The following is a 13,057-nucleotide window of genomic DNA, read 5'->3' as shown; positions in this document are numbered from 1 at the left end:
TCCATAGTGGCTGCACCAATTTACATTCCCACCAACAGTGTAAGAGGGTTCCCTTTTCTCCACACCCTCTCCAGCATTTATTATTTGTAAACTTTTTAATGATGGCCATCTGACCAGTGCGAAGTGGTACCTCATTGTAGTTTTGATTTGCATTTCTCTAATAATTAGTGATGATGAGCATCTTTTCATGTGCCTAGTGGCCATCTGTATGTCTTTTCTGGAGAAATGTCTCTTTAGGTCTTCTGCCCATTTTTCGATTGGGTTGTTTGTTTTTTGATATTGAGCTATATGAGCTGTTTGTATATTTTGGAAATTAAGCCCTTGTCAGTTGAACCACTTGCAAATATTTTCTCCCAGTCTACAGGTTGTCTTTTCGTTTTGTTTATGGTTTCCTTAGCTGTGTAAAAGCTTATAAGTTTGATTAGGTACAAGTTCTTGATAAAAAATTTTTAATGAGTGGAGAAAGAAAAGTTAAGTACACAGTTAGGCATTCCAGCCAGGGAAGATTTAAGTTGAGAAGAAAGTAATTTACATTAGCTTTCACACCAAGCACCAGCACTCCAAAGGCCTTACAATATGTTACTTATGTTTAAGAACTTCTAAGTCTGAGAGCTCAGTGAACTGAACAATTAAGAAAATGGATGGTGGTTGGTGTCAGCCAGGTTTCTCGCTTTTGGAGTAGGAGTTTACAGATAAGCAAAGAGAGAAAACTAGAATGATCTATGTAATGTAATGGGTTAGAATGTAATGGATTAGAGTTGGAGATCTAAGTATGAACTTATTCTTAGCTTAATATAGATACAAATGGTTATATGTAGAAATATTTATAGATATGTGCATATACAGGTATTAGTATACACACATATATTTCCTTGCTCTGTCAACTGGGAAGGCCCAGAAGCAACAGAACCTTAGTAGTAACAAGTATATCTAATACCCAGAGCCTGGTTTCTAATATCATTCTCCAATAAATGGAAACTAGGGTTCCTCGGAGAAATGGCTGATTTTAGGACTGGGACAGGAAATATATACAAGATGATCCTGGAGCATCTTACAGCACCAGAAAAGAAGGAAGTGCTCAAAAAAGCAAAACAAACAAAAAACCAACACCCATGGTAATGGCAACGTGTCAAAGGACACAGGAGTCAACTGAAAGAACTCTCAATGGCCAAAGCTGAAATAATTTGAGCAAAAAAATAAGCAAAGTAACACTGTATTACAATACAAAGTATAAAATAAATATCCATGAGTCCATACTAATACATACAAATGACTGAATCAATTAATAAATAGAGAAGAGATGAATCATCCAGATGAAATAATTCCAAGTAAATATGTAATACTTTACCCTAAGGAGGGGAAGCCTAACTCCCCACTCCTTAAGTGTGGGCTGTGCACAATGACCTCCTGAAGAGTGTTGCATGGAAGAGAGAAAAGAGAAACTTTATTTATTTAGTTATTTATTTTATTATTATAATTTTTTTTGGCTGCATCAGGTCTTAGTTGTGGCACACAGGATCTTTTCGTTGTGGCACGTGGGCTTCTCTCTAGTTGTGGCATGTGGCCTCCAGAGCGCGTGGGCTCTGTAGTTGCAGCACACAGGCTCTCTAGTTGTGGCGTGTGGGCTCAGTAGTTGTGGCATGTGGGCTTAGTTGCCCCACGGCATGTGGGATCTTAGATTCCCGACCAGGGATCGAACCTGCATCCCCTGCACTGGAAGGCGGATTCTTAACCAGTGGACCACTAAAGAAGTCCTAAAAGAGAAACTTTATAGTGGAGAAGCCTGACAAACAGCCAGGTGGTCAAGGTCAATATCAACAGTGATCACTCATATTGGTAGTACATGATATGATATGATGAGAATGACACTTTACCTCTGTGGTCTTCCTCCCCAAACCCATATCCTCAGTCTAATCATAAGAAAAACAAACAAATCCCACTGAAGGACATTCTACAAAATACCTGAACAGTAGTCCTCAAAAAACTGTCATAACCAAGAGGAGCCTAAGGAGACATAATGACCAAATGTAATGTGATATCCTGGATGGGATCCTGGAACTAAAAAAGGACATTAGATAAAAACTACAGAAATCTCAATAAAGTATGGACTTCAGTTAATAATAATGTACCAATATTGGTTCATTAATTATAACAAATGTACCATACTAAAGTAAGATGTTAATAATAAGAGAAACTGGGTGCAGGGTCTATGGGAATTATTTGTACTATCTTTGCAATTTTTCTGTAAATGTAAATCTGTTCTAAAAGGTTTATTTTTAAAAAGAGTCATTCTATAAAAGGGAACAACTCATCCGAAAAAAAGGAGGCTAGAAAACAAACAACACTTTTAAAGTGCTGAAACCCAGAATTCTGTATCTATGTCCTTGAAAAATGATGGCAAAAAAAGACACTTTCAGGTAAATGAATGATGAGAGATTTCATCACAGCAGATCTGCACTGCAAGAAATGATTAAAAAAATTATCTGTATTGAAAGGGAAATGACACCAGATGGAACTTGTAACTGTAGAAAGAAAAAAAGAACACCAGGAATGCTTATATGTGAGTAAATATAAAAGCCTATCACTTTTCCCTTCATCGGTTTTTCTGTTCCCATTACCCTCACCAACAAAGGATCTCTTTTCATTCCTCCTCTAAAGGCTCTGTAGACTTAGAATTTGACGGTAGGTAGAAAAGCCCTCCTAGGGAGAGTCTGTCTAGAAACTCTGGGGGATTTTACACTGTTACAAACATGGAGGGGTGCCTCTGGCATTTAGTAGGCATAGGCCTGGGAAGCTAAACATTCTGTAACTACAAAGGACAGTTCTGCAGAACAAAGAATTATCCTGCCCCGATATGCTTCACATCCCACCCCCTGAAAAACCTGAATTGAGGAGCACTGTAAGGCATCAGTTAAGGGGTAAGGTAGCCTCACCAGACCTCTGACACATGCAGCCAGGCTGCATCATCTTCCTTAGCAGATGTGCCTTAATTGAGCTTGCAACTGTAAATCCAGGTCATCATCATATGAACAGCTACCAAGTAAAAAATGTCTTTTGTCCTGTAACCTATGGAACTGATTTCTAAGCCAGTATTCTAAACCCCATGCAGATCCTTTATATTATTTTAGCTTCTTCCTCTTCTGTTGCTGGAGAGGAAAGGATAAGCACAGGCAAGATAAAAAGGCAAATCAAGGGGCTTCCCTGGTGGCGCAGTGGTTAAGAATCCACCTGCCAATGCAGGGGACCACAGGTTCGAGCCCTGGTCCAGGAAGATCCCACATGCCGCGGAGCAACTAAGCCCGTGAGCCACAACTACTGAAGCCCGCAAGCCTAGAGCCCGTGCTCCGCAACAAGAGAAGCCACCACGATGAGAAGCCTGCGCACCACAATGAAGAATAGCCCCCACTTGCCGCAACTAGAGAAAGCCCACGCAGCAACAAAGACCAAACTCAGCCAATAAATAAATACATAAATTTTAAAAAGGCAAATCAAGTGATGAGTCCAAACAATTTACTCAGGATGCTGAGCCTGCAATGTCCGTGTTAGACAGGAAGGCTAGAAGATAAGTTGTCTTAAGTATCTGGCAGAGGGAGGGGCTCTCCACTTCCAGAGAAATAAAGGACAAATTTAGAGCTTATAAGAAAAGTTTTTAAACAGAATCATCAGCATTTTTTAAAAAAGCTGTTATTTTTTAAAAGTTACTGCTTATATGTTTCAGTGTCAGATTTTTCTTGATAATTATGAATTTTTGAAAAAGTGGATGGATCATATGGAAGATACAGAAGAGATATATGCAAACTCAGGCAAAAAGATACAATTAAGATTCTATATCCTGCTATAGCAGTACATTTAAAATGCAAGCTCAACCTTTTCTGAGGTAATTAAATCCATATTCAATTAGAACCTAAAAACTTTAAACAGTTAAAACAACAGTATGACTATTATATTGATATTATATAATAATATATAATATTATATATTAATAATATATGATATATTATTAAAAGCCCATTTTCTTGATGGGCTTTAGAATAAAATAACAGATTGACACTAAGTGGCCCCAAATTATGGATATTTAAAGATATTTTGCAATATGTTTGTGATTTATCTTTATTTGTTTTCATAAAGTGTGAATTTTTACTATTCACAAAGTGATTTATTCTATATTTTACAAAGTATGTTTTTTTTCTATTCATTGCTAGATAATAAATATAGAGCTATATATATATTTTTAAAGAGAATATGATGGAAAAAAGGTGAAGAGCTATTTAACTAATTCTATTCAACCAGCCAAAGAAACACTAAGCAGCATTTGATAGTGCTAATTGACATAAAGATAGAAAAGCAACATTATTATTTGGTTACATGTTTATCTAAATTACCTCATCTTCCTATTAACAATGAAAAAAATGTCCACAGATTCTTACAGACATACAAATAAAACTATAAAAGAGATCTCCAATTTGACAACGATCTGACACAATTTATGACTGTTAAACAGTAAAGTCTATATCAATTTTTAAAAACCAGGAAAAGAAATCCTTAACTTTCAGACAAATGTGCATTATTTTAATGTGCATTATTTTAAACTATCCAAGAGCCCGTAACTTCCCCTTTATACTGCCACATATCTGTTCACTACAAAGAACTTATTCTGCCAACTAGAGGTAACAAATAAAACCACAAATTGAGCGGTCTTTCCTGTCAGTGATGTCATGGACACTGCGCCAGAAAAGATGTCCTTCAGTCACCAGATGAAGGGCATTCATTAGAACAAACATGAACAAGCTCCTGAAACATCATCAACAAGGCAAGAAAACGAAATACCTATACTTAACAATGTGGAATTTAAAAATTAGTTATAAAATATATCCTTAAATGGAAAGAAACCTTAACAAAGCTAAATGTCTTCATGAACTCATTTCAATGTAGCACATACTTATTTTGTTCAAGGTATTCTGCTGCCCACTGCAGAGAATAGAAAGATAAGACACAAACTTTAACTTAAAGAAACCCACAGTCTTCTCTCTACTGCCAGTCTAGTATGCAAATGATGACAACATAAAAGCAAAAGGACAGTACTGTCAAGAGGTACAAAAAGACACCGTGAAGACTGCAGGGGCCTTGGATAGTAAACTCACTGAGGGTGTGACCCAGGGGTCTTTTTTTCAACTCTTACCATTTCGTATTAGTTCATGTCACAATGCATAGCACAAAGGTTTCTTTTCTTAAATGAAGGGTGGATAGAATTGACGTGAGAGCAAGGGAGGGCTAAAGCATGGATCTTTGGGTCTACCCCTTGAGATGTGGAGTTATATAGGTCACTGGGGGAATCTAGTGACTCTGATGGAAGGGTCCTTGAACCTCATGTAGAAACAGGAAAAGAAGGGGCTCTATGGAGGGAGAGAGAAGCAGTGACACATTAATGAGCCAGGAAAACAAGTGCTTCTCAGAGCATAAAGATTTTCTATGTTGTCGTCCTACATAATAGGGATTCATGGCCTTCCAGAGAATTAGATTTAGAGACGATAAAGGTCTTCCCACACAGGAGGCAACGTGGCCTACATCACAGAGGAGGTCAGTGAAAAATCTGAGACTAAAACCTAGTTATCTTGTCTTTACCTATTTCTCAAAGCAAGATCTGTGGGCCAGTGGCATTAGCCTCACCTAGAAACTTATTAAAAATACAGAATCTCAGGCTATACCCCAGACCTACTGAATCAGAATCTGCATTTTAACAAAATTGCCAGGGGATCCACACGCACATCAAAGTTTGAAGAGTATTCCAGAGCATGTATCTAGATGTGAAATTACTGGATCACAATGTGTGAGTTCTTTAATGTATCAGATGGTGCTAAATTTCTCTCCAAAGTATTGTTATCAAGTCACTGTCTCACATTATTCTTTCTAATTTTCTGTGTATCTAATTACAACATAAAGCCATTTCCTATTGATCTTACATTCCATTTGCCTTACGAAAGTTCCATTTCCTAAGAATATATCCTCAAACTCTATCCCTAAATTTCCTTATTTGTGTTGTTATATACTAAAATGTGATAAAAGTTACATGGTCAAATAAATTTAGGAAACCATAGGTTAATCAATTAAAACAAGTCTTTAAGACTTCTCAGAGACCTCATTATGTTTATTAGGATAAAAGTGGAATACTTTTCAAGCATTTTCCAAAACTTATTTTATCATTTACCTTTTTTCTCCATGGGTCATCTATGGAACATATCTGGATACACTAACATTTCAAGGAACACAGATGGGAAATCCATGTTAATTTATAGAGAATTTCCTCCTTTTTTAAACAAAAATCATTAAAAAAATTCAATTCCCTCTCTAATAATCCCCAGATCTTCTCATACTTAAAAGACTCTCATTCTCGCTACTTCTCTGTGGTTCTGTGTACGTAAAATAACATCACAGAGAAAGAAAAATACATTCTGCTCAGCTGAATTTCTCCCTATTCATTTTTCATGTTTTCAGTAAGAAGAAATCGGTAAGGTCCAAAATTTCAAATAGTTTTTCTTACCTCTAAGGCAGCTGAGGAGAGCAAACTGTCACCTGCTCTGAGACCTAAGCAGAAAAACCAGTCTTTTTAAAAAAAATTTTTATTGGAGTATAGTTGATTTACAATGTTGTGTTAGTTTCAGGTGTACAGCAAAGTGAATCAGTTATACATATACATATATCCACTTCTTTTTAGATTCTTTTCCCATATAGGCCATTACAGAGTATTAAGTAGAGTTCCCTGTGCCATACAGTAAGTCTTTATTAGTTATCTATTTTATATATAGTAGTGTGTATATGTCAATCCCAATCTTCCAATTTATCCCCCCACCTTACGCCCTGGTAACCAAAAGTTTAAAAAACCAGTCTTGAATCCAGTGTTCCCACACAAGTTGTCCTGCAAAATCAGACTGACCCTTAATTTCCTTTTGGTTTCCCTGAAGAAATGAAAAGTGATCTCTGGATAGTGAAAATCACACGTTCTTTCTATTTTATTCTTTATAACTTTTCTTTAGTTTCAGTTTTTCTACAATGAGCATGTGTTACTTTTGCAATTACAAAAAAAAATTTTGGTTCTAAAACGCTTAATTTGAAGGGAAGAAAACAAGTCAGAGCAATAAAATTTAAATCCATCTGCATTATCCTATCAAGATACACACAAAAGTACCAATGACCCTCAATTAGGGTGAGATCTTTGCAAGATAACTGTCTAAAATCGATTATGTGAATATTAACTACATGATTAAAATGTTAATTCTTGGGCTTCTTGCGTGGCACAGTGGTTAAGGAATCTGCCTGCCAATGCAGGGGACACGGGTTCGAGCCCTGGTCCAGGAAGATCCCACATGCCGTGGAGCAACAAAGCCTGTGTGCTACAACTGAGCCTGTGCTCTAGAGCCTGCGAACCACAGCTACTGAAGCCCGTGAGCCTAGAGCCCGTGCTCCACAAGAGAAGCCACCACAATGAGAAGCCCGCGCACTGCAATGAAGAGTAGCCCCCATTCGCTGCAACTAGAGAAAGTCCACACGCAGCAACGAAGACCCAACGTAGCCAAAAAAAAAAAGTTAATTCTTTAAATAAGTCATTAATCTTTAAAATTTTTATGAATGCAGAATGAAAGTTTATCTAGGTTTCAACTTTAAGAGAGTGAACTGGTGAACTGAAAGAACACCAAAAAACCTTTGTCTAAGCCTCTCTTCTGCTGGCCTTTGTCTGCTTCAGTCTCCTGGTCTGTAAGTGGGAAAGTACCTGTACCATACATGGTTATGGTGAGGATTGGCTACGAAAATATATAAAAAAGGGGCTCCTCTACATCATATGTCATCAGAGAAACATAAATTAAAACAACCTATTACAACGGCCAAGATACAAAAACTGATAACACTAAATGCTGGTGAGGATGTGGAGCAACAGGAACTCTCATTCACTGCTGGTGGGAATACAAAATGGTACAGCCACTCTGGAAGACAGTTTGACTGTTTCTTACAAAACTAAACATCCTCTTACCATACAACTCAGCAATCATGCTCCTTGGTATTTATCCAGGGGAGCTGGAAACTTATGACCACACAAAAACCTGCACACAGATGTTTATAGTGGCTTTATTCATAATTGCCAAAACCTGGTAGCAACCAAGATGTCCTTCAGTAGGTGACTTGATAAACTGTGGTACATCCAGACAATGGAATATTATTCAGCACTCAAAAGAAATGAGCTATCAAGTCATGAAAAGACATGGAGGAAACCTAAATGCATATTACTAAATGAAAAAAGCCAGTCTGAAAAAAGCCCAGGTCTTGCTGGGAACATAAAATTGCTCTAAAAAATAAATTCTATTAAAACCCAAAAAAGCTCATAGCCATATAGTGCCTGCCATATATACAGCAGTGCTCAATAAATTGCAACTACTGTTATTAAAACAGGTACATTAGAAATATCCTAAATGCTTCCACAAGAAATGAAGAAATATTATTACTACTGTAATTATAATAATTACTAAGTCAGTTTCAACATTTATCCTGATAAGATAAAAAGCATCCTTCTCAAACAGGTAATCCTTAAGAATCCATGACATAACTTGGATGAGTGATTCTAAATCTAATATGTTATTTTTCAAAGTTATCAAGTAAAATGTAAAATGACTAAGGATTCAGTCACAGCCAGTTACTTAATAAGTGCAAGTTTTACAGGCTTTTATGGTCATTATTTAAGAAAAAGAAAAAAGTTCAACTAAAGGAAAAAAAGACATGCACCTCAACAAAGAAATGGCAATACCAAAAATAAATATAATCATTGAATTATGTTGGAAATGATATGGTTTGAGCAAGAGGTAGAATTCCTACCTATAAAGCAATCATTTCTCAGAAGAAAAACAAAATCTACAGTTTCCTTTTTTTGTTTACCTGGATGAGTCATGGTGACTGGCTCCTCTTTGGATTTATTATTGTATATGACTACAGCAACTGCATTGTGGAAAGCAGCCCGTGATATTTTCTCTTTAAAGGTGCAATTTCCCCTCTGCAGCAAGGCAATCCACTGTTTGATGTTAGGAGGGACAAAGAACCGTGTTTGAGGATCACAGCCCAGATGATCAGCAACTAAACAGATGAGAAAAGAAAAAGAAAACAGACATTAATTTTTTCAAGTAAATAAAATCAATCAAGTCTTCATCAAAGTGCTCAACTATTCTCTGGATACCATACAGCTCTAAAGCACTGCAAGCAGTTCACTGCCAGCAGAGCTATAAATACATCCACAAAGGACAATGCAATGAATCTGAATCTACATCTGCACAGGGAGAGAGATGCTTCATTAAAATGTTACCTGTAATGCAAATTAAAACCATGAAAAATTCTGTTTAACTTTATAGATTGACAAAAATATAAAAGACCGATAATATCCAATGTGGGTTGGTGAAGAGGAGGGAAAAAACGCAAACACAGAGAACCCCCCAGAAACCCAAGTGACTGAGCTACCCTGACTTCTGCTCATTCATCTGCAGTTACTCATCTCTTGATCCCCATCTCCCACCATCACCACAAGGAGACTGATTTTGCTTGGGGTAAATGAGGAAGCCAAACTAATCTTTGGTTCAGTTACCCAGCAGTCTTGTTGAAATTCAAGCATGCTTGAACAAATTTCTCAGTAAGTGTCAAAGGAAATTAGAAAAGTTCAGGCCTGTATTTGAAAGTTTAAATTAGCTAAAATAACATGAAACTAGAATTAAGATGTTATTCCTCTAATTTATATTTACTGGTAAATATTACCCTACAATTTCACATTAGGATACATATATTAACTTACTATATCCACTTGTCTAACAAGATACATAAAGACACCAAAACTATCCCTTGGGACAATAAATTACATGGTCATTGTCCTACATTTGGAGGGACAGTTTTTGCAAGTACATTTAAATTTGTACTTGAAGCTCATCAATTTCTGATCCTGCAAATATGGTAATCATAGATCAGGCACTCTTCGCAAATCTTAAAAAGCTGTCCCGGTTGCTCTTTCCACTCCTCATCCTCGCATTTATAACAGGTTAAAATGAAAAGGGAAGGGCAGTTCAGAAGGAGGAAAAAAGTCACAAATGTTATTTTGAAGACTGCAGGTAGGCAGTTCCAGAGGACAATGGGCCCAAGTCCTCCTGGAGCCGGTCGCCAGTACTTTGAGGGCTGAGAGGGAGGGAGGGAGAGGAACACAGCACAAAAGGGTAACACTAGAAGCAAATAAATAATGAAAATATTAAATAAATATTAATCAATAATAAAGTGTATAAAAAGACAATACCAGTGGGGAAATGTTTGCTTTCTACACCCCAGAAGCACACTGCTTAGCAAAAGAAATTCTCTTATTATCATGGTGATGGATGGCAATGAGAGCATATTTGCTACCAGAGGTCTCCTAATACACAGTATGTGGGAGATAAATGATTTCACAATTCGCCATGATTGATACTGTCGACGACTATGACTCATCCTTTTCCTTAAACAGTTTCTGCATTCTGAAACTTTAGTCCTTTCTCAGTCAAATTAAACAGAGAGAAAAAAGCTTATGTAATGATTTTAGTAGTCAACTATTGAAAGACACAGTCAAGGCATCATGAAACTTTGAAATCCTGAAACAGACTGTTTACTTTCAGTAATATCTGTTTCACAGATAATTATGCTGTTTAAAAATATAAGCGTTTAGGGCTTCCCTGGTGGCGCAGTTGTTGAGAATCTGCCTGCTAATGCAGGGGACACGGGTTCGCGCCCTGGTCTGGGAAGATCCCACGTGCCGCGGAGCAACTAGGCCCGTGAGCCACAACTACTGAGCCTGCGCGTCTGGAGCCTGTGCTCCGCAACAAGAGAGGCCGCGATAGTGAGAGGCCCCGTGCACCGCGATGAAGAGTGGCCCCCGCTTGCCGCAACTAGAGAAAGCCCCAGCACAGAAACGAAGACCCAACATAGCAATCAATCAATCAATCAATAAATAAATCTTAAAAAAAAAAAAAATAAGCGTTTAGCCAATGTGTTATGATAACCTGTCTTGGGAAAATTTTCAAGAATATCTGAAGAGATCTGTATGCTTGTCTTCTGTGAAACATTCACTATTTTTCCTGTGACTTATCCTGTCCTCCCTATGATTTCTTACTCATTCACAGTATAGTAAAGAGAAAACAACACAGTTATGGAAGCAGCAAGACCTGGGGTCCAAATTCTAGATCAACGATTTATTAGTCGAGTACTGTCACAGGTTCAATTTTCTGATCTTCTATTTCTACTAATTTATAAAGACTGTATGTGTCAATCCCAATCTTCCAATTTGGGATTGGCACATACACACTACTGTATATAAGATAGATAACTAATAAGGACCTACTGTACAGCACAAGGAACTCTACTCAATACTCCGTAATGGCCTATATGGGAAAAGATTCTAAAAAAGAGTGGATACATGTATTTCTATTACAGATTCACTTTGCTGTACACCTGAAACTAACACAACACTGTAAATCAATTATACCCCAATTAAAAAAAAAAACAGATTGAAATACAATTCTTACCTTACCAGAGTTATGTATGTGAAAAAGTCTATAATAATTCTTCTACCCTTGAGTGCTGAAAAAATTAACTTCCTTTCCCTTAGTTTTCTGGGTGCCATCCTATCTTGTCCTAGTGATCCAGCTTGGTGCCATGGGGATGTTCTACACAAATGTGTGTGAAGTCTACCCACAGCCTGGCAGCACACCTCCACTCCATACCCTTTGCTCCTAATAGCTACCACAGCCCAGCAGCATGCCTCCACCCCATATCCCTTGCTCCTAATAGCTACCACTCCGTTTCATTCTTTCTCCCTGATGCTCTGACAGTATCATTGTCCACTTAGAAGAACAGCAGTTCACTAATTGTCACAATGTCTAACACTGAAAAGACACACCGAGGGGAGCAACAACAGAGCAAAATCAAACACACTGAAGGAAAACTTTAAAATTCTCTTAAGGAATGCCCACCCACTAAGAACAGATTCTATGAACAACTGCATCATCAAAACAAATGCCAACAACAGACTGTATGAGCAAAAGAATGTTCCTGCTCCCCCGAATTTATCCAAATCATCATTCACAAAAGGTCTTTGAAAACATTTATATCAGTAAGAATATAATATGCAATAATAAGAAATTCCAGTTCTTGTTCAAGGAAGTAGTTATTCAGAAAAAGAAAATAAGCGGTTTTCATAATCACTTAGTACCATGGTATGCTTATTTTATCTATCTATTCTTTTCTGTAATTAAAAAATAACTTGAACAATGAAAATAATGTCAACAGCTCTAAAACAAATTCCCAAGAGGACTGATGACTGATTGTGATTAAGTGGCACTACTGCAAAATTTAATACCAGTTGTTTATACTTGAAGCAATTTATTAAGTGAAGACATGGTAGAATGGCATAAAAGATCTATGAACTAGTAAATTTTTTTTCATTAAAAGTCATAATGAAAATGTGAAATTATAGGTGATATAAAATATTAAAGTATTTTACAATTTTATTTGTCAATTATACCTCAGTAAATCTGGAAAAAAATTTTACATTACTGAAAAACTTCAGTTTTTTTCTGTATGGCCTTTCCTGTTGAGTCCAGAAATAGTTATGAGACTTTTATTTATTCCTTGACAAGACCCAAACAATTCTGGACAGGAACAATTATGGAATCCTCATCTCAACGAATATTAGCTTAAATGCTCAGCAACGTACTAAATACCAAAGAGAAATACAATAGAACCAAACATCTTGGTCTTAAATGTTAAAGAACCACTAAATGTATTGAGGAGGCATGCCTGGCACAGAAATTAAATATCAGCAAGGTAGTTTAAAGTGCCAACACAGAGAGTGCTTAGAAATTTAGGAAAGGAAAAGAGCAACATAATGGTTAAGGTTTAGTGGAAGTTGGAGGCTAAAACACTTGAAAACTGCTCAAGCAGAAAGGAGGCGGGTGTACAAGACTAGCACAAGAACACAGAACAAAGATTAAGAGCCTCTCTCCAACTCTTGTGA

At 37.0% G+C, this 13,057-nt stretch overlaps 1 protein-coding gene across 2 annotated transcripts in view; it reads right to left on the bottom strand.

Annotated features, from left to right (window-relative positions):
• Window positions 1–13,057, bottom strand: part of RNF130 (ring finger protein 130) — a 100,007-nt gene that overhangs the window by 61,303 nt on the left and 25,647 nt on the right. For both annotated transcript variants that reach the window (XM_061188547.1, XM_061188546.1), the window contains exon 2: window positions 8,920–9,114. In XM_061188547.1, the coding sequence (XP_061044530.1) occupies window positions 8,920–9,114 (195 nt within the window). The remainder of the gene's footprint in view (window positions 1–8,919; window positions 9,115–13,057) is intronic.

The sequence above is a fragment of the Eubalaena glacialis genome, chromosome 4 (genome assembly GCF_028564815.1).
Source record: "Eubalaena glacialis isolate mEubGla1 chromosome 4, mEubGla1.1.hap2.+ XY, whole genome shotgun sequence".
NCBI lineage: Eukaryota > Metazoa > Chordata > Mammalia > Artiodactyla > Balaenidae > Eubalaena > Eubalaena glacialis.
This window is presented reverse-complemented; position numbering and strand designations above follow the sequence as displayed.